This window comes from Canis lupus, chromosome 1, assembly GCF_048164855.1.
Source record: "Canis lupus baileyi chromosome 1, mCanLup2.hap1, whole genome shotgun sequence".
Classification (NCBI taxonomy): Eukaryota; Metazoa; Chordata; class Mammalia; order Carnivora; family Canidae; genus Canis; species Canis lupus.
The window spans coordinates 74,859,440-74,887,120 of record NC_132838.1 but is presented as its reverse complement, the minus strand read 5'-3'; the positions used below and the strand labels follow the sequence as shown (position 1 = coordinate 74,887,120).

General features: G+C 35.9%; 1 protein-coding gene and 1 non-coding gene across 2 annotated transcripts in view; both read right to left on the bottom strand.

The window, feature by feature from the left end:
• Window positions 1-27,681, bottom strand: part of AGTPBP1 (ATP/GTP binding carboxypeptidase 1) — a 177,282-nt gene that overhangs the window by 80,111 nt on the left and 69,490 nt on the right. Inside the window, 4 exon segments of the mRNA XM_072835890.1 lie at window positions 3,626-3,723; window positions 12,356-12,533; window positions 21,308-21,516; window positions 25,071-25,108. Of these exon segments, the coding sequence (XP_072691991.1) occupies window positions 3,626-3,723; window positions 12,356-12,533; window positions 21,308-21,516; window positions 25,071-25,108 (523 nt within the window).
• Window positions 20,531-20,694, bottom strand: LOC140608771 (U1 spliceosomal RNA). The gene has a single exon (XR_012010749.1). It is a non-coding gene; the product is annotated as a U1 spliceosomal RNA (small nuclear RNA).

Here is a 27,681-nt window from a genome sequence, read left to right as displayed (position 1 = left end):
GCTAAAGAGAGATATAAGACCATTTAATTTTCAATGGGTTTTAATTTTGCAATTATCATCAGAGTAAACATACTTTTAGCCTTAAATTTATCATGCTTCAATCCTTAAAATGTTTTATATACGTATATCTGACTAAATGTAGACATTTCACATTACCAAGTAATTTAAAAGGAAAAACATACTTTGTATTTCTCATACTTCATATTCAGGAACTTAGCTATTATTTGTATAACCAATAAAAAGATTTTCTCCGTTGCCATAAATAAATCACACTGGTTGTATTTAAAGAGTATCATGTTAGTGGATCATTAGTGTATAATTATTAGTACATGAATATGTAATTTCATAGATCTTTAAATTATGCACTGATGAACCAAAATATATAATTTCCTTTACTGGCACCTAATAAAGTATACAATGCTTTCAAAATAACAAAAAGTTTATAGAAATATTCTCTTTCTAACCATACTCAAATTCAACATTCAATATTATTTTGTGACAATAGAGCCTTATATGTATAGCTTTCAAAACAAAAAAAGGAATTTATCTGTAAAGCAAGCATTGTGGGGGAAAACTATTACTTGGAGAAGTTGGAAGCAGGAAATTCTTGTTTTGGTTCAGGGGAAAACAAAGATGAAGAGCTACTGACAGCCTTAGAAGAGAAAAAAAAAATCCACTTTCCACCATTCCTTAAAGTTCTCCTAAAATAAAGGAGGGGAAAACAATGCATTGAAGCTTATATACTGACAAGTCCTGGCTACCTGGAGAGGAGACTTCTAAACTTCCAAGTTTCTATAAATGCTCCAAACTGACAAATCTGTGGTAAAGGGAATGGAATCATACAGTGAGGGAAAAACAGTCTCTAAAACTACAACCACAATCAATCACAAACAAATATTAAACCCAAACTAACAGATTCACCTGACACACAGGAAAGAAATAAGGGACTTAGTTAAAAAGGAAAAATTAGTCCAAATGTAACCACCAATGACAGGAATAGGTAAACTGTAGTGAAGAAGAAAAATAAGATAGCTCAGCTGTCTCAAACAGCCAACAATTCTGTAGTCCTTTAAAAAAAACAACATTTTGGTATAGTATGGTGGTAGAGAGAGTGGACATTCACATCAGATTGCTTTATTCTGAATCCTGGCCCCATCTCTTATAAGCTACGTTAATAATCCTTCTGTGCCTCCTTCTTCTAATTATTAGCCCTATAAAGCAGAGGTAATAATATCATGTACCTTATAAGACTGAGATGAGGTTTTAATAGTTATTATATGTAAAGAGCACAGACTAGCATAGACGGTAAATTCAAATGGTTTAATTAGACATTTCATAATGCCAAATCACTGCTATATACCTGAAATAAAATATTATATGTCAACTATATTTCAATTTTAAAAAAAGAGCATGGACTAGCATAGGATCAGATGTTTAATAAATCCAATCTATTATTTTTTCTTATTATTGTAACTGGTGTGTTAAAATAAAGTGGGGGAAAATGTAAGCAATCGCAGCTACTCCAGTGAGTAATATATTTACTAACATTAAAACAACTAATATTTGAAAAAACAACTGTATTTTTCAAAGATGTCAATGTCACAAAAGACAAAAAAAAAAAGTGGAAATATTCTACATTAAAGGAGATGTAAGGGACAAAATAACTAAAAGCAATAACCGCTACTAGTTCCTATTCTAGAGAGAAGGAAAAAATATCTCATAAAGGTCATTTATGAGATCAACTGACAAAGTGGAATATAGATAACAGATTAGATAAAAAGTTATACCAAAAAAAGAAAAAGTTATACCACTATAAATTTAAGAAGTTGATAACTACGTTATGGTTATGTAAAAGAATACATAAAAATATTTTCTTAATTAAAAAATAAAATAGGGATCCCTGGGTGGTGCAGCGGTTTAGCGCCTGCCTTTGGCCCAGGGCGCGATCCTGGAGACCCGGGATCGAATCCCACGTCGGGCTCCCGGTGCATGGAGCCTGCTTCTCCCTCTGCCTGTGTCTCTGCCTCTCTCTCTCTCTCTCTCTATCATAAATAAATAAAAAAAAATGTTTAAAAAAAAAAAATAAATAAAATAAAATAAAGAATACAACTATTCTTAGGGAATATTCGCTGACATATTTAGGGGTAAAGGACCATGATACATAATATATGTAACTTACACTCATATGATTTTTTTTTTAATTTTAAGTATGTATTCATGCATATACACTGACAATCTCCAAGCAGCAAAATTAGAATAATTATTATAATTCCTCCTGAGTTCTATTTCCCCACCAACCTTTATCTTTACATCTGTAGTGATCACAACAAATATTTATAATGATGACTCTGAGCCATAAAAAATAAATTATACTCAACATACTAGGTTTTTAAGAACATGGAAACATACAGCACATAAAAGAAAGGTTTCTATCAAAATATAATTCTTTAAGGCATAATAAATTTAATGTCAATCTGAAATTTTACTATCTCTAAACATTCAGTTCCCAAAGAACCCCCCAAAAATGATTTTTTAATATAGCTCCTATATCTAAAGAAAACTTTACATAACAGAATTTAAATTCTCATAGCTTGGATCCCATGGTTCTTTCCTTACATCAAGTCCAGAACCATAATCATACAGTCAATCCAGATTTTTCTGCCTTGACCATCAGAGCCTGCACTGTTTCTCTTCTTTCTAGCTTCTTGAAGCAAGGATGCAGACCATCATGCTGCCCAGATTGGCTACCTTGACAATTCTGCCAAAGCTTGCCTTGGTGATCGCATTTATCGATAATGAAACTGGTTCTACATCTACTATTAAGATGGAAATCTCCTTCCAGTATATTAGATTCTATCTCTAGAGAGGGTCAAATACTCAGTGTACCCAATTTTCATGTGGCATTCAAGACAAAAAGGGCCAAGCAGGCAAGGGTCAATGGATCCCTCTCCACTCGCCAAAAAAGCACTAAGCTAAACAGTTGAAAACTGAAGGAGTTAAGCAGGTATTTTTCCACAGATATTAAAATGACCCCTTGTCAACACTAAATAAAGCAAATATAGTCTCTACACCTCCAGGAGTGCCGTAAAATTCTAAAAACTCCCCTGCCTCTTTACTTAACATCACATATAACATGACAATAATCTTATCTTGTCTCAATTCAATTAATATTTTTGTCCATTTTCTTATTCATTTAACGGAAACCTAAGAATCATTATGTAAACTCTAGTTCTTACCAAAAAGCCAGCAGTTACAGATTATTTTCCTACTATTTTTATATCCCCAAAAGACTGCTGAAAGGGGAACAGGTTGCCACTGAGAACCTCAAACCACTTTCCTTCAAACTCAAATTTCCTTAGACTTTGAAACCTAAGTCAGATGGGTTCCTGAGATCATTCTGGTCAAAAAGAGTGAAAATAAGTTATTTTAATGCCTTTTTCAGACCAATGCACTCAAAGCAACATTATTTTCCCTTTCATGAGTTTAGTGTCACAAGTCATCACAATAAAAAAATGTGAACAAAACAAATTAATCTACTATTAAGCCACATCTATTTCCCCAATCTTTGTTTTACAACTGGGTACACAACTTATAAGGTTGACTGAAGACAGATATTTATACTAACCTTAAAATTCTGATCTACGTCATCTTCATTTTCAGTTTCGTTTTCGGCTTCTAAGTCAATATCGTCGTTGTCATCACTTTCATCTACTACGTCATCCACTGTGACATAAAACGTGCTATAAGTAGGTCAGAGGTAAGCATTCTATAACATGCACATCCAAAGACAGGATGCTATATACAAACAACATTGGTATTTCCATCACCAAAGAAAAAGTTAATGAAACTCCTTATTAAAAAATGTCTCTAAGGCTGTGCTAGGTGTTGAAAATCTATGAGATAAAGTGAAAGTACTTTAAAATTTGAAAAAGTACTTTAAAAATGTATGGGTGTTTTTTACCCATGTTCTCTGTTTTTAAAATGAACGTCCTCTGTTGCAACAGCCTGAATGAAACATCTTACTTCCTGTAAGTGATAAATTTCAAGAACTGGTTTCATTCCTTTAACAACTGACTTCTCATTTGTTTCAATAGCTACCCTGTGTCATGTGTGCCATATTGTATGCTGAGAACTTTTTATTTTTTTTGGTTTTGTTTTTTTTTTTTGAGAACTTTTTAAAATATGTGTATAGCCCCTGTCCTCAGAAAGCTTGAGTGGTTAAAGAGCAGAAAAGAGTAAACAGGTAACTACAATACAAAAGTATAAGTTAATGAAGGCAATGTTTGGGAAAACAAAGGATGAAATAACTAACTGCAATCTGCCTGGAGTCAAGAGACTAAGAGTGATCACTCCACAAAACAGGTAGTTATTAAGCAGTATCCTGAAGAAAATACAGTAGCTTTCTAGGCGAGCAAAGGAGTGGGTGAGTATGGCTTTTAAGAAAAGATGAAAATAAGTAAAGAGTTGAGATGATATTCTTGGAAAACAGCAAGTGTGACTAAACTCGTATGCTTGGGAAAGTACTAAGAAAGGCAAGTAAGAATGAGGAAATGAAAGAAAGGTACAGTAGGCCAAGCAGTTTAGATTCTTAACCTATGGAAGACAAGCACTGAGAATTTTCAGTGCTTGAGAGGTGAATGGCTTAATTCAACTTAACAATGCTCAAAAGACCACTCTAAAGGTGAGAGAGGGAGCACATATGTGGAGGGGATCAAATTAAAAGGAGACAGTGACTTTCTGGATCAATGCAGCAGGAACGGGGATGATACTCATATTCAAACTCAGAGAACACATTATGAAGGGACAAGAGGACCATGACTGTGAGGAAGACAAGGGAAGATGAGTGGAAGAGTATTCAGAGAGGTAAGTGAGTGCTTTAAAACAAACTAGAGAATATTTTAAAAGGACATTTTTCTAAAATATTTAATTCTATTGAGGAAGAACTGACACATATTAATTGTATATGTTTAAGTGTGCAATGTGATCATTTGATACAGATATACATGGTAAAATGATTACCAAGATGAAGATAATTAACACATCCATCATCTATACAATTAACATTGCTAACTGTGTGTGTCGTGAATACTTAAGAGCTCCTCTTGGAAACGTCTAAGTACACAATATCATATTATTAACTATAGTCACACCAAGCTATTCATTAGATCATCAGAACTTGATCTTCTTAAACCGAAAATCTATTTTCAGTTTAAATCAAACCCTTTGACCCTATCACCCCATTTATCACTCCCCTCATTGCTGGCATCCAACATACTAGAATATCTAGTACTGTGTTGAATAGAAATGGTGAGAGTACATCTTTGTTTTCTTCCTGAGTAAGGGACAGGAAAGAAAGGGCTAGTTGGGAAAGACAGATAGGGGGCTATGGGATCAAGCTCATAGAAATCCCAAACATGCTGAGGTATAAGGAAACCAGAGATAAAGGAACAAATCAGACCACCGACCACCCCACCCTAGGTGTGGGTAGGCAAGGTATCTTTTTTATGACAGTCATCTGTGACTAACAAAGAGCAACCAGACCCCAAAGAAGAAGTAAGCCATTAAAGATGTTATCACCAGTCCTTACTCAAACTAAGACTTCAGAAGAATGATAAGGCCATAAGCTCCCTGGTCATTTCTAAATAAAAGACTGTCAGAGAGGCTCACACTGGCAACCATGTTGGATACTCTCTCACTTCTGAGAGCTTTTCCTGTATTCTTGCTTAATAAACTTCTATCACTTTACTCACTCTCCTTTGTCCACAAGATTCATTCTTTGACTCCATGAGACAATAACCTAGCTCTTGCACTTCATTCTTGATCTTATAGGAAAGGCTTTTAACTTTTTACCATGGAGCACAATATTAGCTATAGGCTTGTCATACATGGTCTTTATTATGAAGAGGAATATCTCTTTTTTAACTAACTTGTTAAGGATTTACCATGAAAGGATCTTGAATTTTATCAAATGTGTTTTCTGTATCTATTGAGATGATATGATTTTTATCCTTCATTATTAATGTGGTTTATCACATTTTGATTTGTGGATGTTGAAACATCCTTGCATCCCAGAGACAAATTCTACCTGATCATGGTATATGATCCTTTTCATTTGTTGTTAAAGTCAGTTTGCTGTTACTTCGCTATGGATTTCTGCACCTATGATCACCAGAGATACTGATCAGTGTAGGAGTGCTGATAACGCAGACTCCTTTGGCCCTCCGTCTTGTTCGTGTCCACACAATGACCTCTCAGGGCACAGTTATGCCCTGACCAGGAAGCAGAAAGGCTTGTTCTGATCTTCGCTAAAGTGGTGCACTACTTTGGATACCTAGTAAAGATCCTCTGGCACACATATGGCACCACTTTTAAGAACTACCCTTTTACCTCACCACAAATGTCCCTCGCTCTAGAAAAGCTGTGGATTCTGGTCTAGACTGGCCAAAGAACTGCTGTGTAGCAGCAGCACCTGGATTGCACACTCTCATCAGTAAGTTACCCTGAATAAAACTCTAAATGGTATGGAGAGATTTGGGGAGTTTTCGGTCTCAAAGTGCCCTCTTAAGTCTGGAGGATGCATTTGAGGATACAGTTGCTTCTTCCAGACTTTTAGGACTGATTGGCTTGGACGGGGAAAGACTCTCATCTGAAAACAAACATGAGCACACAGGTTGGGGAGGTTCTTTGTGTCTTCTTCAATGTCCTTCATCAATGTCTTACAGTTTTCAATGTACAGGTCTTTCAACTCCTTGGCAAATTTTTTCCTTTTTGTTATTGTATAGGGGACTGCTATTTTAATTTCTCTTTCAGATAGTTTATTGTAATTGTATAGAAATGCAACTGGTTTTTATACATTTGATTTTGTATCCCACAACTTTTTTCCTGAAAAGGCACAGCAACACAGTCTCCGGGCAAAAAGTATGCGCTACAAAAATGTCTGTTACTACTTCTGTTGCTTGAGCGACTGTGGTACTTCCATAGGTCACTATGTAACATCAGCTCAGTTCATCCTAATTAATATCACTTTCAACTCTTTTGGAATTCAATTCTTTTGGAAATAGCAAGGGTTAAATATTGATACTGCACAGTAACTTGGGTCTATGTATGCGAATGTACGAACCTCAGTCAGTCATGGACAAACAAGGGAAGAGCTGACATTCAGAGAATGAACCACAAGAAAAAAAGAAAGGGACTGAATTAAGAAAAGCCTAATGCAAACAAGAAAGATGACTGCTTGGACAGGAAGAAGGGAAAATACAGTTTAGTGTCTGAGAGAAAATGTTTTTAATTTTTAACCAAATCTTCCAAAGTATTTTCCTTTACATGGTTTTTCCCTTTGGTCCAGATGTCAAATGCCATATAGCTTAGGGTGTCTGAGCCTTTTTCTTCTCTTCCAATGAATAATATCAACCATTACAGCTTAATTATACAATTAAAATAAAGGACTATAAATCAATCCTTGTCGTGGTTTTCAAAATGTCCTTGGCTCATTAAGTAAAAACTAAAATACAGGGAAAAACTTAAATGCCTATCAACAAGAAGCTAATTAGATAAATTATACTAAATCTATATGACATAACAATTAAAAGGAATGAGTCAGTACTTTCTGTAAGGTTTTGGAAAGTATATTCCAAGGAGTTTATTTTGTTTTTGCTATTGCTCCTGTAAATGTGATCTACTTTCCTCTTATGTTTTCTATATGGTTTTGTTCATGTATCTACATATATAACACATACACAGGAAACCTACTAACTTTTATATATTTCCCTTGTAAACAGTACTTTATTGAACTTTTATTTCGTCTAGATCAAGTTTTTAAAGTTGATTTGCTTGGATTTTCTACACAGACAATAATATTCTCCACAGATACTACTAACTTTATCTCATCCATTTAATGACTAAGACTTTCCCTTTCTCTGTCTTATGAATTTGTCTAGAGCTTTCAAAATGATGTTAACAATGGTTGAAATTCTCTAACATTTTGCTACCATTTGTGACAATGGCTACTGATAGGAGTTGGAGAATATCCAGCTTGTTTGGGAAATATTCCTGGATTCCTTAAGAAATTTTATCTGGGGACGTCCGCCTGGGTGGCTCAGCAGTTGAACGTCTGCCTTCGGCTCAGGGTGTGATCCCAGAGTTCCAGGATTGCGTCCAACATCAGGCTCCCTGCATGGAGCCTGCTTCTCCTCCCTCTGCCTCTTTCTCTGTGTGTCTCTCATGAATAAATAAATAAAATCTTTTTAAAAATTAAAAAAAAATTATCTGGAACTAAGAATTTTATTAAATCTCTTCACAGCATTTACCAAGGTAATCATTTGCTTTCTTTTTTTTGTTTGATCTACTGATAATTTTATTAATTATATCTTAATATTACAATGAACTTACTTTTTAAAAAATAATCCTTACTTTGTCAAGGTGCCGTATACATTAAAAATACGATTCAATCCAATTTGCTAATATTTTAGGATTTTTATATTTATTTTCATGAGTGACAATGACCTCAGGTTTTAGGTTATTCCTACTAGTTTTGATTTCAACATTGAGCTGCTTCTAAACTTTCCCTTTTTTCTATGCTCTGGAAAACAAAGCAGAGAAAACTTTCTTGAAAGTTGATAGTTTCTTGAAACTATCACATCAACAGCATTTGGTGTCTTCACGGAAGGCAACCTGACATGACAGCATATTCAGTTGCAGGTTTTCTACTATTTAAGTCGATTCTAGTTACTCATATTTGTCTAAAATAATGTCCATTTCAATTATATTTTCAAATGTATTAACAGGAGTTATCTTCTGCACCCACTTGTGTTGGCTAAACCTCCTCTATTTAATTTGCAAGAACTGAGAGGTATAGTAATACAAACCCATAAGATTGTGTTTCTGTGAACTTCTTTTTATTCAGTGATTGTAGTTTCACCTATCTTTGCCCTAGTATTTATGGCTATCTGTTATTATCTAACTTGTATAAAATAACCCCTGCCGTTTTAAATTAAACACTTGTTCTGTGTAATATTGCCTTCCTCATCTCTTTTAAGGGAATAATACCTACACATCTGCCCATTTTTTAATACTTTCAAACTTCATACTTTCATACTTTCAAACTTTCATCTTGCTATTAAGAGTCTCCAGTACATATCAGCTACTTAGATTCTGGGTTGTTTTGTTTTGTTTTTTTAAGGTTTTATTTATTTTTTTTGTGAGAGACACAGGCAGAGAAGCAGGCTCCATGAAGGGAGCCCGACGTGGGACTTGATCCTGGGTCTCCAAGATCACGCCCTGGGCCAAAGGCAGTGCTAAACCACTGAGCTACCCGGGCTGCCCTAGATTTTGGTTTTTAACCCAACCACAGATTCTTTCCTTTGATCCATTTATTTTTTTTTAAGATTATTTGACAGAGAGAGAGAAATAAATATTGACAGAGAGAGAAATAAATAAAGATTATTTATTTATTTGATAGAGAGAGAGACAGTATGAGAGCACACAAGCAGGGGGAGCAGCAGGCAGAGGGAGAAACACACTCCCCACTGAGGACCTGACATGTAGCTTGATCCCAGGACCCTGAGATCATAAAGGCAGATGCTTAACCAATTGAGCCACCCAGGATCCCCAATTCATTTAGATATCTTATTACTAAAACCGATTTGCTTCTTCTTGCTTTGTATTTTGCACTCTCAGGATTTTTGTGCATCTCTGAAGTTTCCTTGCTTTTCTATAGCGATAATAAATGAGCCTCCTCAAGACTTTTCTCCCCCCAAAAATAAATAAAATATATCGCTTTACATAAAATTTCAAAATGTTCATAGTCTCAGTCCATCCATGGATTCCTATGATTCAACAGATCCCAAACTAAGGATCTCTGTTTCAGATGTTACTTTTACATTTTAAAATCCATATCTGAACCACTATTTCTGTAATTATTTTAAAAATGCCAGAATAGGGATCCCTGGGTGGCGCAGCGGTTTGGCGCCTGCCTTTGGCCTAGGGCGTGATCCTGGAGACCCGGGATCGATTCCCACGTCGGGCTCCCGGTGCATGGAGCCTGCTTCTCTCTGCCTGTGTCTCTGCCTCTCTTTCTCTCTCTGTGACTATCATTAATAAATAAAAAATTAAAAAAAAAAAAAGCCAGAATAGTGTAATATTCCTAAGAATAGGAACCCAACCAATATAAACAATATAAATTATATTTAACATAAATGTATATTCTAGTTTATTTGTGTAAAAGACCCACTTTGTTAGAGCTGTGAAATATGTATCCTTGGCCAAGAGTTGGTTGATGTATTCCAGATAGTATGACAATTATTTAGTATTATGTAATTAACAATTTGTAATGTTTAATACAATGATTCTGCTACCATGTTGTCTCTATTCTTGTCATTTTTATTCATCACCAGCCCGCCTGGAGTAATATTTCATGTAATTAATTCAGAAAGGGTTTCTGATAATCTATTTCCACACCTTTATATACCTAAGAATATGTCACCTTCACATAGGGATGGCAACTCATAAGTGTTCAGAAATCTTGAATGAGGACTTTTTCCTCCAAATCTCTATAGATGCTGCTTCATTATCTTTGGGCATTTAATATTCTAGAGACAAAGCCTTCAGGTCAGCTCGATTCCTTCATCAACAAATGTTAAGTATACACTGTGTCCAATAGATGCTCAGGATAAAATGAAGGGGAAAAAATACAACAGGTCTATCCTCATGGAACTTATATCCTAGCTGAGGTAAAAAATAATGAAAATTGTGACCTATGTAATGAAGTCTGATATATGAAAAAGTAATGGTGACCAGAAAGAGGGTATTTTTCTTATGCCTGCACAGTTCTGTCAAAACCCTCCTCTCACATCTTAATCATGAAGACCTGTTGGTCAGTGTAAATCTCCATTTCTAATTTAATCCATTAGTCTGAGATGAGACAGGAAAGGAGCCCTCAGAAAAATATCATCACTGTCAATTTCTCCCCAGGTCTGATGAATTCACTGCACTAGAAGTCAGCTTTCTCTACCTAGAGACAGTATGAATGGGGTATATCCTGTGTCCTATATCACTCCCAGTCTTACCACCTGCTGTATCATACAGAAGTCTCCCCAAGCTTCCTACCAGTTACAAACACCACTTCAGCCCCCATCATCCTACACTGAGATACAGGAAAGAAAGGCACTCCCACTGCTCCTTGATCGTCCCTCCAAGTTAAGTGTTACTGGCATCTCCACTCAGGACTCAGTCAGACTGAATTCACAGAAGGGTAAGCAGAAAGTCGATGTTGTTCATTAGTATATCCCTACCTCCAGCATGTTTGCTGCATGTTCTGTGTTTCAGGAGAATGCTTCTTTTACCTCGTTTTCACTTTTGCTCAGATTTTCCCCTATTTTTAAAGTCTGCTAGTAATTTTAAAGGCAATGGGAAAGAGAAATTAGATCACTTTTTCACTTTGCTATCTTACTCAAGTCCCAGACTGACTTGCAGACTTTTTATTTTTTAAAGGAAGTTTCTGAATAATCCATTTTGGTATTTTGCATAGACTAAATACTTTGGTATTTTGCATAAACTTGTACTTTTATACTAAAATATTTTTAAAATAAAATCATAATGGTGGACTCTGCAATATATACCATTAACAAATCTCTATCAAGGATAATAAAACATATAATTATAATCACCTGAAAATTCTCTGAAGTCACTTCAAGTAATTGCTTTTAAATATAAATATAAATTTTATAAAATTTTTCTCACAAAATAGTGATCAACTGATGAGGAAATACTTTAGAAATTCTAATAATAGTCTATCTAGACTATATTCTCTTTCTCGTTTTGCTAGATCTTACTCCAAAAATTCTACTTTTTCCCCACATTAAGAAATTTCAACTCCTACTTCTATGTTCCCAGTACTAATGAAGATGGCAAACAGCCAACTTCTGATAATTTCATTATTTTCATTCAAGTAAGTCATATGCAAGTTTTGTTAAGCATAAACTATAAAATTTTTGGTGATTAGGTATTCTTAACTTAAAAAAAATGAAGTTTATCAAAAAGTTATAAATATAAGTCCAAATAATTTGTTACCTAAACATTCTTATCCTTTGAAAATTTATGTAACCTATGAAATAATGTTCCTATGTAATGTTTAAATTTTTTCAAATTCAAATTTACATATATATGTAACACATTCCACACCACTTCCCTTAATTATCAGACCCCAATTTCTTATATTTGAAGAAATAACTAAAATATGTGAAAGTGTACTGTGTTCATTAAGGTCTCCTTTTGCTACAAACTGGAAACGAGCAAAAAAAGTCAACAGTCACACAATTCCAAGAACCATGGAAAGCCAGCAGCAAACGTGCAGTCTTACCTTCAGGGGGTAAACTGTAGAGCTGGGCCACAGGCCCCGTCACAGGAATAACTGGCAACTGGAAATGGAAAGAACTTTTAATCGTTGGGAGTGGCAGGCGATTTTTAGGAAAACACTTCCTCATGATCAGACTGGAGGTGTTGACAAGAGGATCAAGGGTCCTGACTGCCAAACATTCCTGTTTTTTAAGAAAAAGGTAATATGCCTTTCGTGAATAATTGAATCAGTTTTACATTACTTCATAAATACATCAATAATTTTCAAGAGACAAATATCACAAAAACCAATATTTAAATGTAATATGAATAGCTTTGGCTATTCAGAAGTATCTCTTCATAAGTAAGAACTTCATGTGGCAAATTTAGTAGTTTTCCTAAAATACCTTAACCAAGCAGAAATCAGTACCATCTTTGGCACCAAAAGTCACCAAAGTATATTAGTCCCCTTTTATCCCTGATTTAAGTTATCCATGGTCAACTGTGGCCAAGCACAAATGATCTTCCTTTGGACCTACGATCAACTGTCAAAAGATCAATATTAGCCCTAATGCTATAAGACAACATACCTACATTATTTCATCTTACTTCATCACATCACAGGGGCATCTCACATTATCATAAGAAGGATGAGTACAGTACAAGAAGATATTTTGAGAGGGACCATATTCACTTAACTTTTATTATAGTATATTGTTATAGCTGTTCTATTTTATTAGTTGTTAATCTCTTACTGGGCTTAAGTAATAAATCAAACTTTATCACAGGTATGTATGTATAGGAAAACATATATTGTATAAATAAGGTAGAGTACCATCCAAGGTTTCAGGCATCTAAGATCCAGGGGATCTTGGACTGGATCCCTAACAGATAAGGATGAATTACTGTGCTAAGTAATATCTGAGTGACCTACAAGGCATTTAGCAAGCCTAGGTCATAAAAGAAAAATTCTTTTTAAGGGACAAAGGAAAAAAAAACATTAAGCAAAAAAGACACTAAGAAAGGTATAAGAAATAAAAAGGAACATGCGTTGACTGGGTCTTTCTCAGAACTCTATCAATTATTATACAATAATACCTCTAATCAGTCAGCTCTTCAACTTACTACAAAAATAGCCTGAAATACCATGATTTTAAGTTTTAAGAGTTTAATGCGTTATCCTGGTATCTAATCTTGAAAAGGGCTAATGGACAGAGTATTTGAACATATAACATACAACACTATTATTATTATTATTGACAACTGGCATTTAGATAGCACTTTCACATCCCATAAAATCTTCAATACAGAGTGGGGCAAGATGGCAGAAGAATAGGGTCCCCAAGTCACCTGCCCCCACCAAATTACCTAGATAACTTTCAAATCATCCTGAAAACCCATGAATTCGGCCTGAGATTTAAAGAGAGAACAGCTGGAATGCTACAGTGGGAAGATTTCGCACTTCTATAAGGTAGAAAGAGGGAGGGGGGTAGTAAATAAATAAATAAAGCATCCAGTCGGGGAGGGGCCCCCACGAGGAGCCTGGCTAAAGCCAGGCGGTGAGAGCCTCCAGGACAGGAAAGCCCAGTCCCAGAGAAGCAGGAACTTTACCAATCTTCCCAGACAGAAAGGTGCTCACAGGAACTCGGACAGGATCCCAGGAGGGGCAGTGGAGCCCCGAGGTTCCCGAGGTCACTAACAGAGGAAGTGTGCCCCAGGGGAGAGCGTGCCACACACCGCGGGCCAAGCTCCCTAAAAGACTCCAGTGCATGCCCCGCATGTGCCCAGCGGGGCCCGGGAGCAGCTCAGAAAGCAGCTCCGCACGGAGGGGACTGCACAGCTCCAGGAGCACGATTCCAGTGGTGCAGGCCCCGGAGCCCAAGGCGCCGGGAGACACAGCCCAGGATCCGGCACTCCCCTTGGGAGAGGCGGAGTCTGGGAGGACACAGGAGAGCAGGGGCACTCCAGCCACTGAGCGCCCCCAAGCTATGCAGATCAGCTCTCCCTGCCCCTGGAGCATCCAGGCCTCTGCGGACTGGGAGACTGTGGTAGTTATTGCTGGAGCTGACTCCTGAGCTGAAGAGCAGGCCACCGCCACAGTTGTTGTTCCTCCTGGTGTCACCTTGTGCCTGGGACTGAGCCTGGGTGTCAGGGAGCAGGGGCCTCAAAGGATAAACGGCTCCCACTGAGCAGTGCACCTGGCAGGGGGTGGGGCAGCTCCCACAGGTGCACACACCTGAAAATAAGCAGAGAAGGCCCTTTCCCCAGAAGACCGGCTGGAAGGACAGGGGAAGAGCAAGTTCTTGACCAAGCAGTGCTGGAAAGCTCCAGGGGAAGTCGAGGACTTACAGTATATACAATCAGAGGATACCCCTCCTTGTTTTTTGTTTGTTTTCCCTTTCTCTCTCTTTCCTTCCTTTTTCCAGTACAACTTGTTTTTAGCCACTCTGCACTGAGCAAAATGACTAGAAGGAAGAACTCACCACAAAAAAAAAAAATCAGAAACAATACTCTCTCCCACAGTTACAGAAGTTGGATTACAATTCGATGTCAGAAAGCAATTCAGAAGCACAATTATAAAGCTACTGGTGTCTCTGAAAAAGCATAAAGGATTCAAGAGACTTCATGACTGCAGAATTTAGATCAAATCAGGCCGAAATTAAAAATCAATTAAATGAGATGCAATCCAAACTGGAGGTCCTAACAACGAGGGTTAATGAGGTAGAAGAACGAGTCAGTGACAGAGAAGACAAGTTGATGGCAAGGAAGGAAGCTGAGGATAAAAAAGAAAAACAATTAAAAGATCATGAGGAGGACAGCCCAGGTGGCTCAGTGGTTTAGCACCGCCTTCGGCCCAGGGCTTGATCCTGGAGACTCAGGATCAAGTCCCACATCAAGCTCCCTGCATAGAGCCTCCTTCTCCCTCTGCCTATATCTCTGCCTCTCTCTCTCTCTCTCTCTCTCTCTCTGTCTCATGAATAAATAAATAAAATCTTAAAAAAAAAAAAAAGATCATGAGGAAAGGTTGAGGGAAATAAATGACAGCCTCAGAAGAAAAAATCTACATTTAATTGGAGCGCCGAGAGGGACAGAGGACCAGAAAATGTATTTGAACAAATCATAGCTGAGAACTTCCTTAATTTGGGGAGTGAAACAGGCATTCAGATCCAGGAGATAGAGAGATCCCCCCTCTAAAATCAATAAAAAGTGTTCAACACCTCAACATTTAATAGTGAATCTTGGGAATTTCAAAGATAAAGAGAAAATCCTTAAAGCAGCAGGAGACAAGAAATCCCTAATCTTTGTGGGGGGAAGCATTAGGTTAACAGCAGACCTCTCCACAGAGACCTGGCAGGCCAGAAAGGGCTGACAGGTAATAATTTTCAGGGTCCTAAATGAGAAGAACATGCAACCAAGAATACTTTACCCAGCAAGGCTCTCATTCAGAATAGAAGGAGAGATAAAGAGCTTCCAAGACAGGCAGAAACTGAAAGAATATGTGACTACCAAACCAGCTCTGCAAGAAATATTCAGGGAGACTCTGTAAAACAAAGAGGAAGTCCAAGGAAACAATCCACAAAAACAGGGACTGAATAAGTATTATGAAACTAAATCCATATCTTTCAATAGTAACTCTGAACGAGAATGGGCTTAATGATCCCATCAAAAGGTGCAGGGTTTCAGACTGGATAAAAAAGCAAGACCCACCTATTTGCTGTCTACAAGAGACTCATTTTAGACCTAAGCCTGAAAATGAAAGGTTGGAGAACCATTTACCATTCAAATGGTCCTCAAAAGAAAGCAGGGGTAGCCATCCTCATATCAGATAAATGACAGTTTATCCCAAAGACTGTAGTAAGAAATGAAGAGGGACACTATATCATACTTAAAGGATCTATCCAACAAGAGGACCTAACAATCATGAATATTTGTGCCCCTAATGTGGGAGCTGCCAAGCAGATCAATCAATTAATAACCAAAGTTAAGACATACTTAGATAATAATACACTTATACTGGGAGACTTGAACACGGTGCTTTCTGTAATTGACAGGTATTCTAAGCACAACATCACCAAAGAAACAAGAGCTTTAAATGATACACTGGACCAGATGGATTTCACAGATATTTACAGAACTTTACATCCAAACGCAACTGAATACATATTCTTCTCAAGTGCACATGGAACTTTCTCCAGAATAGAGAGAAACCTTCTCACATCCTGGGGCACAAATCAGGTCTCAACCAATACCAAAAGATTGGGATTGTCTCCTGCATATTTTCACACCATAATACTTTGAAACTAGAACTCAATCACAAGAAGAAATTTGGAAGAAACTCAAACACGTGGAGGTTAAAGAGCATCCTGCTAAAAGATGAAAGGGTCAACCAGGAAATTAGAGAAGAATTAAAAAGATTCATGGAAACTAATGGGAATGAAGATACAACCGTTCAAAATCTTTGGGACACAGCAAAAGCAGTCCTGAGGGAGAAATACATTGCAATACAAATATCCATCCAAAAACTGGAAAGAACTCAAATACAAAACTTAACCTTGCACCCAAAGGAGCTGGAGAAAGAACAGCAAATAAAACCTACACCCAGCAAAAGAAGACAGTTAATAAAGACTCAAGCAAAAATCTCTATTTTCAATGAAATAGAGACCAGAAGAACTGTGGAACAGATCAACAGAACCAGGAGTTGGTTCTTTGAAAGAATTAATAAGATAGATAAACCATTAGCCAGCCTTACTAAAAACAAACAAGAAAAGACTCAAATTAATAAAATCACGAATGAAAAAGGAGAGATCACCACCAATACCAAGGAAATACAAACGACTTAAAAACATATTATGAGCAGCTATACGCCAATAAATTAGGCAATCAGAAGAAATGGACGCATTTCTGGAAAACCACAAACTACCAAAACTGGAACAGGAAGAAATAGAAAACCTGAACAGGCCGATAACCAGGAAGGAAATTGAAGCAGTCATCAAAAACCTCCCAAGACACAGAAGTCCAGGGCCAGATGGCTTCCCAGGGGAATTCTATCAAACGTTTATAGAAGAAACCATACCTTTTCTACTAAAGCTGTTCAGAAAGATAGAGATGGAATACTTCCAAACTCGTTCTAGGAGGCCAGCATCACCTTAATTCCAAAACCAGACAAAGACCCCACCAAAAAGGAGAATTATAGACCAATATCCCTGATGAACACAGATGCAAAAATTCTCAACAAGATATTAGCCAATTGGATCCAACAGTATATTAAGAAGATTATTCACCATGACAAAGTGGGATTTATCCCTGGGATGCAAGGCTGGTTCAACACTCATAAAGCAATCAATGTGATAGACCATATCAACATGAGAAAAAACAAGAACCACATGATCCTCTCAATAGATGCAGAGAAAGCATTTGACAAAATACAGCATCCATTCCTGACTCTTCAGAGTGTAGGGACAGAGGGAACATTCCTCAGCATCTTAAAAGCCATCTATGGAAAGCCCACAGCAAATATCATTCTCAATGGGGAAGCACTGGGAGCCTTTCCCCTAAGATCAGGAACACGACAGCGATGTCCACTCTCACCACTGCTATTCAACATAGTACTAGAAGTCCTAGCCTCAGCAATCAGGCAACAAAAAGAAATAAAAGGCATTCAAATTGGCAAAGAAGAAGTCAAACTCTCCCTCTTTGCAGATGACATGATACTGTGCATAGAAAACCCAAAAGACTCCACCCCAAGATTGCTAGAACTCATACAGCAATTTAAGAGTGTGGCAGGATACAAAATCAATGCCCAGAAACCAGTGGCATTTCTAGACACTAACAATGAGACTGAAGAAAGAGAAATGAGTCAATCCCATTTACAATTGCACCCAAAAGCATAAGATACCTAGGAATAAACCTAACCAAAGAGGTAAAGGATCTATACCCTAAAAACTATAGAACGCTTCTGAAAGAAATTGAGGAAGACACAAAAGATGGAAAAATATTCCATGCTCATGGATTGGAAGAATATTGTGAAAATGTTGATGCTACCCAGGGCAATGTACACATTTAATGCAATCCCTATCAAAATACCATGGGCTTTCTTCCAAGAGTTGGAACAAATCATCTTAAGATTTGTATGGAATCTGGGGATCCCTGGGTGGCGCAGCGGTTTTGCGCCTGCCTTTGGCCCAGGGCGTGATCCTGGCGACCCGGGATCAAGTCCCACGTCGGGCTCCCGGTGCATGGAGCCTGCTTCTCCCTCTGCCTGTGTCTCTGCCTCTCTCTCTCTCTCTCTCACTGTGTGCCTATCATAAATAAAAAATAAAAAAAAATAAAAAAATAAAAAAAAAGATTTGTGTGGAATCAGAAAAGACCCCGAATAGCCAGGGGAATATTAAAAAAACAAAAAACAAAAAACAAAAAAACAGAGCTGGAGGCATCACAATGCCAGATTTCAGGTTGTACTATAAAGCTGTGATCATCAAGACAGTGTGGTAACTGGCACAAAAACAGACACAGAGATCAATGGAACAGAATAGAGAATCCAGAAGTGGACCCTCAACTTTATGGTCAACTAATATTCAACAAAGCAGGAAAGACTATCCACTGGAAAAAGGACAGTCTCTTCAATAAATGGTGCTGGGAAAATTGGACAGCCACGTGCAAAAGAATGAAACTAGACCATTCTCTTACACCATACACAAAGATAAATTCAAAATGGACGAAAGATCTAAATGTGAGACAAGAATCCATCAAAATCCTAGAGGAAAACACAGGCCACACCCTTTTTGACCTTGGCCACAGCAACTTCTTGCAAGATACATCCACGAAGGCAAGGGAAACAAAAGCAAAAATGAATTATTGGGACTTCATCAAGATAAAAAAGCTTCTGCACAGCAAGAGAAACAGTCAACAAAACTAAAAGACAACTTACAGAATGGGAGAAGATATTTGCAAGTGACCTATCAGATAGAGGGCTAGTATCTGAAGATCTATAAAGAATTTATTAAACTCAACACCAAAGAAACAAACAATCCAATCATGAAATGGGCAAAAGACATGAAGAGAAATCTCACAGAGGAAGACATAGACATGGCCAACAAACACAGGTGAAAATGCTCCGTGCATCCCTGGCCATCAGGGAAATACAAAACTAAACCACAATGAGATACCACCCTACACCAGTGAGAATGGTGAAAATTAACAAGAGACGAAACAACAAATGTTGGAGAGGATGTGGAGAAAGGGGAACCCTCTTGCACTGTTGGTGGGAATGTGAACTGGTGCAGCCACTCTGAAGAACTGTGTGGAGGTTCCTCAAAGAGTTAAAAACAGAGCTGCCCTACAATCCAGCAATTGCACTGCTGGGGATTTACCCCAAAGATACAGATGCAGTGAAATGCCAGGACACCTGCACCCTGATGTTTATAGCAGCAATGTCACAATAGCCACCTGTGGAAGGAGCCTCAGTGTCCATCGAATGATGAATGGATAAAGAGATTGGTCCATGTATACAATGGAATATTACTCAGCCATTAGAAATGACAAATGCCCACCACTTGCTTCAATGTGGATGAAACTGCGAGTGAAATAAATCAATAGGAGAAGGATATACATTGTATGGTCTTATTCATTTGGGGGATATAAAAAATAGTGAAAGGGAATAAAGGGAAAGGAGAGAAAATGAGTGAAAATATCAGAGAGGGTGACAAAACATGAGAGACTCCTAACTCTGGGAATTGATCAAGGGGTAGTGGAAGGGGAGGTGGGCCGGGGGTTGGGGTGATTTTGTGATGGGCACTGAGGGGGGCACTTGACGGGATGAGCACTGGGTGTTATGCTATATGTTGGCAAACTGAAGTCCAATTAAAAAAAAAAATCTTCAATACAAATTTTCACGTCTGACCCGCCAGAACAGATGAGAAAATAAGGCTCAGAAATGTTTAGTAGCATGAACAAAGTCACCCATCTCTTCATAATATATCAATTAGCCATCATTGTCTACATTAAGAATAGTAAAAACAAGTGCATCTGATTGATCTAGAAAAGAAAAAGCGTAGGGCCAACATAAAGTGTGTTCAGATATCTTAACTAGTGCCATGTAGAAAGAGACCATTTGTTGTGTCTAAGACCAAGAGGGCACAGCCAAGATAATTTACCGCAATTTTATTTTTTTTTTTTTCTTTTTTTCTTTTTTTCTTTTTACCAGGGGAAAGCGCGAACGCAGTCCCCCACTACCACAAATTATGCAGTCGAGTTTCCCACATTTGGGGAAATCGCAGGGGTCAGCACATCCGGAGTGCAATGGATAAGCCTCGCCCTGGGAAAACCACCTTCGTGATCATGGTATCTCCCCTGCCAGGTAAGTATTTTTACCGCAATTTTAAAAAGACAGATTTCTTTCTAATAATTTTGGCCTTCTAAAAACAAAATGGTTGCATTGTAACATCCCCATTGCCCAGAGCTGAGAGTCTTCTTGCTAAAGATAGTGTCAAGAAGGTTTATGGTTAAGATGGCAGCAGAACTAGGATTCTTAACCCCAGGTTTCACTTCTTTACATTCTCTATGTAAAAGGAAGGTCTATCCAGAAGGAAGTCACTGACAACATTCACAGACAACAGAACTGCCTTACCAGCTATAAAGGATCCATAATATCTTATGAGGGGAACAGGCAAAACTGAGTATAAGCAACTGCACATTTTAGAAAACACGGTTATAAGGATTCCCTTCCTGGTGGATGGATTTATCTATCTTCCTTTTACCTAAAATCTCATATTGCAGAGATATGCATAGAGTACCTTCTCTAACTCAGTCCGAGGAGGTCACGTGAGAAATGATTATGCCTTTTGGTTTCCAGATTTTTTTTTCTTAAACATACTTATCATACTTCTTTTAGTATTTATACAAATATTAAGTTATCTTAAGAATCAAATACTACCATTAACACATAATCACAGTAATTGAGAGAAAATAAAAAACTTACTTGTGAAGTATTATACAGAATTTTCATTCCATTGGCATCTATAAATGCTTTTCTTCCCAACTTGATGTTTGTAACACTTTTTAAACTCTGTAAAATTCCTTTTCGAATGAGCATGTTTCTGTGTCGGTTATCATGGCGGTGCCAATCTACATAAATTGTTAAAAGGACTTGGACATATCCTCTGTCTACAGCTCTTCTGGCATTTGTTTCTTTAACGAAAGAAAATTGAGAAAGAACATTTTTTAAATGGTAAGAGAAAATGGTAGAATAAACTAAATTAAAAATATCACAATATTGTAATGAGTTCTTAAAATTTCTGTTCAAAAAAAAAATATATATATACCAGCCACATATTTGAATATTTTTTTCTCTAACAAATGAAAAGTCTCAAATGGCAAGATACAGTATTTTCCAGGAATCTGCCCATATACTGTTTTGTGGTTAAAAGATATCAAAATATCTTTAATACAATGAGGGCTATATCTTTTTAAATGTTAGTACTAAAGTTTCATGTAGTTTAAAACTTGCACATATACTGACTTTAATATACCAAATAGAATATATGTCTTTACCTTACTAGCTGTGAATATGATTTTGTTAAAAGACACTGTCATTATGGTAACTTCTCTTATAAATCTTGATCCCATGAAATGAACTCCACTGGATTGTAGCTTCTATTACAAACTATGTTTCCACTGAAAGCAACTGTTTTAATTACCCCCACAAGTACATAAATATCCATGCCATAACAAGACTAAATTAAAACTACTTATACAACTTTTAGTAAATGAAACGTAAGGAGCACTCTACTGCTTTCTGGTCATTAATTATCTACTGTAATGAAAACTACATTAAAGAAGTTTTTTTGTAAATGGTTTATTTTACTGGGGTAGAATTAACAGAAATCCACAAATTTGGTCTACTTTATTATTTTTAAAGTGTTAATATTTTAGATTATTAGCCAAAAGGGTACATTTCACTAAAATGGCAGTAGGGGAACCCTATCATTAGCAACATCCTGCGCCACCCAGCACCACATAGGTGATCCATGATGAAGAGCACAAATTAATGTGGAATACCAATTTATCTGAGCTTGTTTAGTTGCAAAGAAATTCCAATCTCTCCCTCACCCAAGTTTACCCTGCCTCATGGCATAGGCACTAAGATAATGTAACAGTAAGGTAAGGCTCTGCTGCTTTTAGTTACCTGAAAAAATTACTACAGTATCCAAATTCCTAGTACATACCTAGAACACAAAGATACTGAGATCAACAAACTACTAAGGCTCTCTCTGAAACCCTGTTCTGACTTTGGAGAGCTAGAAGAAATTCATGTGGCAGGAATAGCGGCTTTCTTATGTAAAAACTTTAAAACCTCTTCTGTGTCTTCAAGAGCTAGTTGGCCAAGGCTGTGGCTATTTACACAATCAGGTCAATAGTATTTTATTGGAATTTTATTATTTATTATTTTATTTTAAAGGAATATACACTTTGTTTACACCACCTGGAGTATATAAACCTTTGGTTCACTAGCTGCGTATATGATTTTCTTAAAAGACATCCAAAAAAAAAAAAAAAAAAAAGATATCAGGAGCCTAAATGGTATTTATGTGAAATATTTAAATTCTTATTAAGATCAAATAAGAGACTTGCCCCTAACTCCAACACAGGCGCTGAATGAAGAGAAGGGAACAAAGCTGTCTGTAATCTTAACCGAGTACAACTAAAAAGTTTAGTAAAGGGGCTTTTGTCAATGTGTTCAGGACACCTAACGCATAATCAGTCTAGGTCTCTTCTTCCTTCTCTTGTTAAAAGACAACTCAGATTCCCCTTTAGACTGCAGTATCTCATCTATACACTAGCGAAGGTACCTAGGCTACCTGTCCTTCTGCACTGTGTGTGTACGTGTTCTTTGCTTTACATTTGCTCAGGTTATCACAGTAGTCTCTTTTACCTTAAGTAAATAACTGTCCCCTCCCAAAAAACAGTTAAAAAAAAAAAAGAAAAAAAACAAGGAATGTAAATGTTCCAAAATGCCACAGTGCATTTAAAAATATGCAGTGTGCTACTAAACATTATCTTGCATTAAATTTTTATCCTAGTGTCGTGTGCCCTATGAAAACATACCAGATATAAAAGTAGACTCATCTTGCTGGTCAGTTACCTTTTTTTTTTTTACCTGATGGAGTAAAACAGGTATGCTTGCCCACCATCCTCCTTTGAAGGAGGAGGCAGTAAAAGAAAGATTACTATTTAAAACAGAAGATACTAGATTTGTCATCTTAGATTCATCAATTTCAATAAATAGCTGAAACTTATGAGGGTTTTAGTTTTTAATGACTTATTTATCAGTGATTTTGTCATCAGTGATTCTGAAAATTAATAAGCTTCAGTTTCAATAGCTATTTCAATCTTCTCTAAATCAAAAATATATGCTCACCTATATTAATTTAAATATTAATCTTTAAATAACAATTTGAACCACAAAGTCAGGGCACAACAAAGCCAAGCTACAAATATCTTTTAAAATTAACCCAAGTATTCTGATTTTGGTCTAAGGTTTATCACACCAGATATGAAAATAAGACTACACGGCTCATCTAATTGAGTACCACACATTTCATTTCAAAGATAAAACTGTTAACTGAATTTTATATGCTCTGGTATATAATACTGATACCTAAAGTGATTTTTTAAATTTAATAAATAATTACCTTACCAAATGCCAGATTTTCAATCAATTAATTATTTTCTACTGTTCAAATGAACAATTCTGGTCATTCAAATTTAAGAGCAAGTTGGTCTTACAGTTTTGGGGAAAAATAACATAGAAAGCCATCATAAATCAAACTTCAATAAAAAAAATATATATATATATAAAGCCATCATATCCTTATGATTAAGTGTTATTATGCTTAAGATGTTAATTTAATCAACCAACAAGAATGGAAGTGCTAACAAAAGTTAATATTTAAAACACAGATACAAAAAAATAAAATAAAATAAAAACAAAACACAGATACTGAGTACCTTAGAGAGAAAAAACATAATGTAGATAAGTCACTCTCCAAAGGAATCATATCATAAAACACAGTTACTCCAATTCTTCAATTTTGAAAATAAAACAGTTGCTTTAGTTTATAAATGAACTTAATATTAATAAACTGTAAATTTACAATAGTCATTTTTTAATGTTACTTGAACTTGATAGAAATAAAATTTCTAATAAGAGGTTTCTAAACTAAAATCACGTACGTGATTTTAATATATTTAATATAATATAATATAATATTTAATATATTTAATATATTTAATATATTTAGAGGATATATTAAATATCCTCAATATCATGTAAATATTACATTGAGGATAGTAAATATCCTCAATATCATGTTATCACTTCACTTTTGAAAAGATGATACTTATATTTACATATTACCTGCCTCTATTAACAGGACTTTATATAATGAACTTATAAAAAAGGAAGTCAATGTACTTGAATAAATTACATAAAGGTACTATATTGTAGCTCAATAAACAGAAATGACATTACGTAAGACGTATATCGATCAACCATATGGAAAAAACAGAATCAACTTTGACATTAAATTTAACTAAAAAAAATAATAATAATAAATAAATAAATAAATTTAACAAACTAGCTTTACAACTACAGACTAAATCTACATTTCCAGTTTCTTTAACACAGTTGATAGAATACTTGGAAAAATAGTATCTAGTATTTCTAGTATTTAAAAACTTACTTGATTTTAGCAATGCAGCAAGAGTGTCTAAAGCAACCCTGTCAACATGAGAAAACACAAACAACAACAAAACTAGTAAAATTAATCTACAATAGTAAATTCATACAATCTTTTCAGATAAGTTATTATTATCTATTCCAAAAGTCATTCCTGTTATAGTCAATTACATATGGTGTTTCTCTGAATGCACCTCTCCCTTCAGGTTAAAATTGGATATGAGAAAGATAGAAATATTAACAGGCAATCATAAAAAAAAATTTTAAGGAAGAAAAAAAAGACAATATTTAAGTCTATATAACGGAGATTAGATAAATAGAGTCAATTATTATACTTGTATCTGACCCGGACAGAGTTCACAAAATAACAGTATAAAGAATCAAAGGCCCTGATTCACAAAAAATTAAAAACAAGTTTTAAGACAAAATTCTTAACTACAAAATTCTATAGGTATTCATAGCTATCTGACTTTCAAGTGTTTTAGCTCTATCAAACAATAATCCTAATATTTAAGGTGATAACAAATGTAAAATATTTTGGAACTAGGAAGTTTGGGGAGAAGTATGAGCTCTTAACATTTTTTAGCTATAAGGCACCGAAGAGAATAATGAACCTAATATCTCAAAAACCCTTATTGTCCATTAAAGGACAAAGGATTTGCCCAAAAACTTATATTTTCTTATAAAATGCACTTATATTTTCTTTGAACATAAATATTCAAATATGTACAGTGAAATCAACTGCCATTAATTAGTCTGAAAAAAGCACAGAACATCACTGTGGAAAACGTGTAATTCAAATATTTTTTAAAAAATAAGTTACTGAAGAAATGGGACTTAATTTCAGTAACTTTAAAAATATAAGGCTACATACTACAGTACTTCTTAGCAAGATTTCAACAACTATAATTAATTTGCATAAAAATATGCACTTTGTGAAACTTAAGCATGTCACTCATCATTAAGCATTTGTTGAATGCCTACTAGACACCCACAGTAGCAGGTTCTTCGTTAGTATAAAATTAGCAAACTTATCTCTTCCACAATTTTACAATCTAGATAATGGGATAAAATGTACACAACAATGAAAAAATTACTCAAGAAATTAAAACCAAAAACAAAGCAATAAAATAAAAGCTGCATACAATAGTGTAAAGGAGACCCAGCATGACCGAGTATGTAAAGGCAAAGAGCACAATCAACTAAAAGACTGAAGATGGGTACTGGTTCAGAGTAAAACCTGCAACAGTTATCTAGGACTAGGCACAGAGTAAGTGCTCATTTATAATAAATGCTCATTAATGCTACCCACCAAACCAAGTCATTAACAGCTACACTTTGGTCTACTGACCAAATAAAGCAACCATATAACCTTTATTTAAGATAACATTCACAAAAAGAAAAACAAAAATATATCCTTTAAAAAATATTACAAATTCAGACCTGGAACTTTCTCAAAACAATGTGAAGTTTTGACAATGGTCACTTAAAAGTAAATGAAAACTATGAAATTAATACTGACTTTTCATAGCACTAAATCATTAGTAAGAAACTTTCTATAACCTTACAATTATGCAATAAAATGTACTTAAATTGTATACAGCTACCAGCATGAGGATGGCTTTGAAATTGGTCAAAAGTAAACACAGAACTCAAGGGAACTCCCAAGTGAAACAGCAATATAAAATATGAACTAGAAAAGAAGCAAGATCTGATAAATGTCAGAAATTGTTGTAGGTACCTTAGATATGTTTTCTAGTTTAATTCTTAAAATAATCCTGATCCATCAAACTGGCACATTTTATGGATAAAGAAATGAAAGATTTCAGAATATAACGTGCCTAGGGTTCCATAAAAAACAAGGTGCTATGGAAAGTGAATAATATAAGCCCCCTGTTGAGAAAGAAATCAGAAATGTCAGTCTCCTCCAAAATAGATGTTTAAGTCCTAACCTTCAGTATCTCAGAATGTGGCCTTATTTGGAAATAGGGTCACTGCAGATGTAATTAATTAAAATGAGGTCATACTGGAGTAGATGGCCCTTAATCCGTCATGATTGGTGCCCTTATAAGAAAACAGGAGATTATGTGAAGACAGACCCACAAGGAGAGAACACCATGTAAGGAGAGGCAGAGATGGAAATGCTGCAGCTATAAGCCAAGAAAACACCAAAGATTGCCAGCAAACCACCAGCTAGAAAAGAAGCGAGGAAGGAATCTCCATAAAGGTTTCAGAAGGAGCACTGGCCTTGGTGATGGGTTGATTTTGGACCTCTAGCCTCCAGAACTGTGAGATGATAAATATCTGTAATTTCAAGGCACTGAATTTGTACTAGGTACTTTGTTACGAAAGCCCTAGGGAACAAATATAATCACTTGGATGCAATCATTTGCAATGATCTTACAGGATTTTCTCATCTAAGCTTTTATTCAAAATTATAATAATCTTAGAATACTTTTAGAAAGTCTTTCTCCCTTGTTTGCTGTACTTTATAATACATTTGAACCACATAAAAGGGCTTCTGACAGTTTCTAATCCTTAAACTACATGTTTCTGGGTTGATAATTCATTCAACACTGGCAAATCTGGGATATGAAATGAAACCAGTTCTTTCT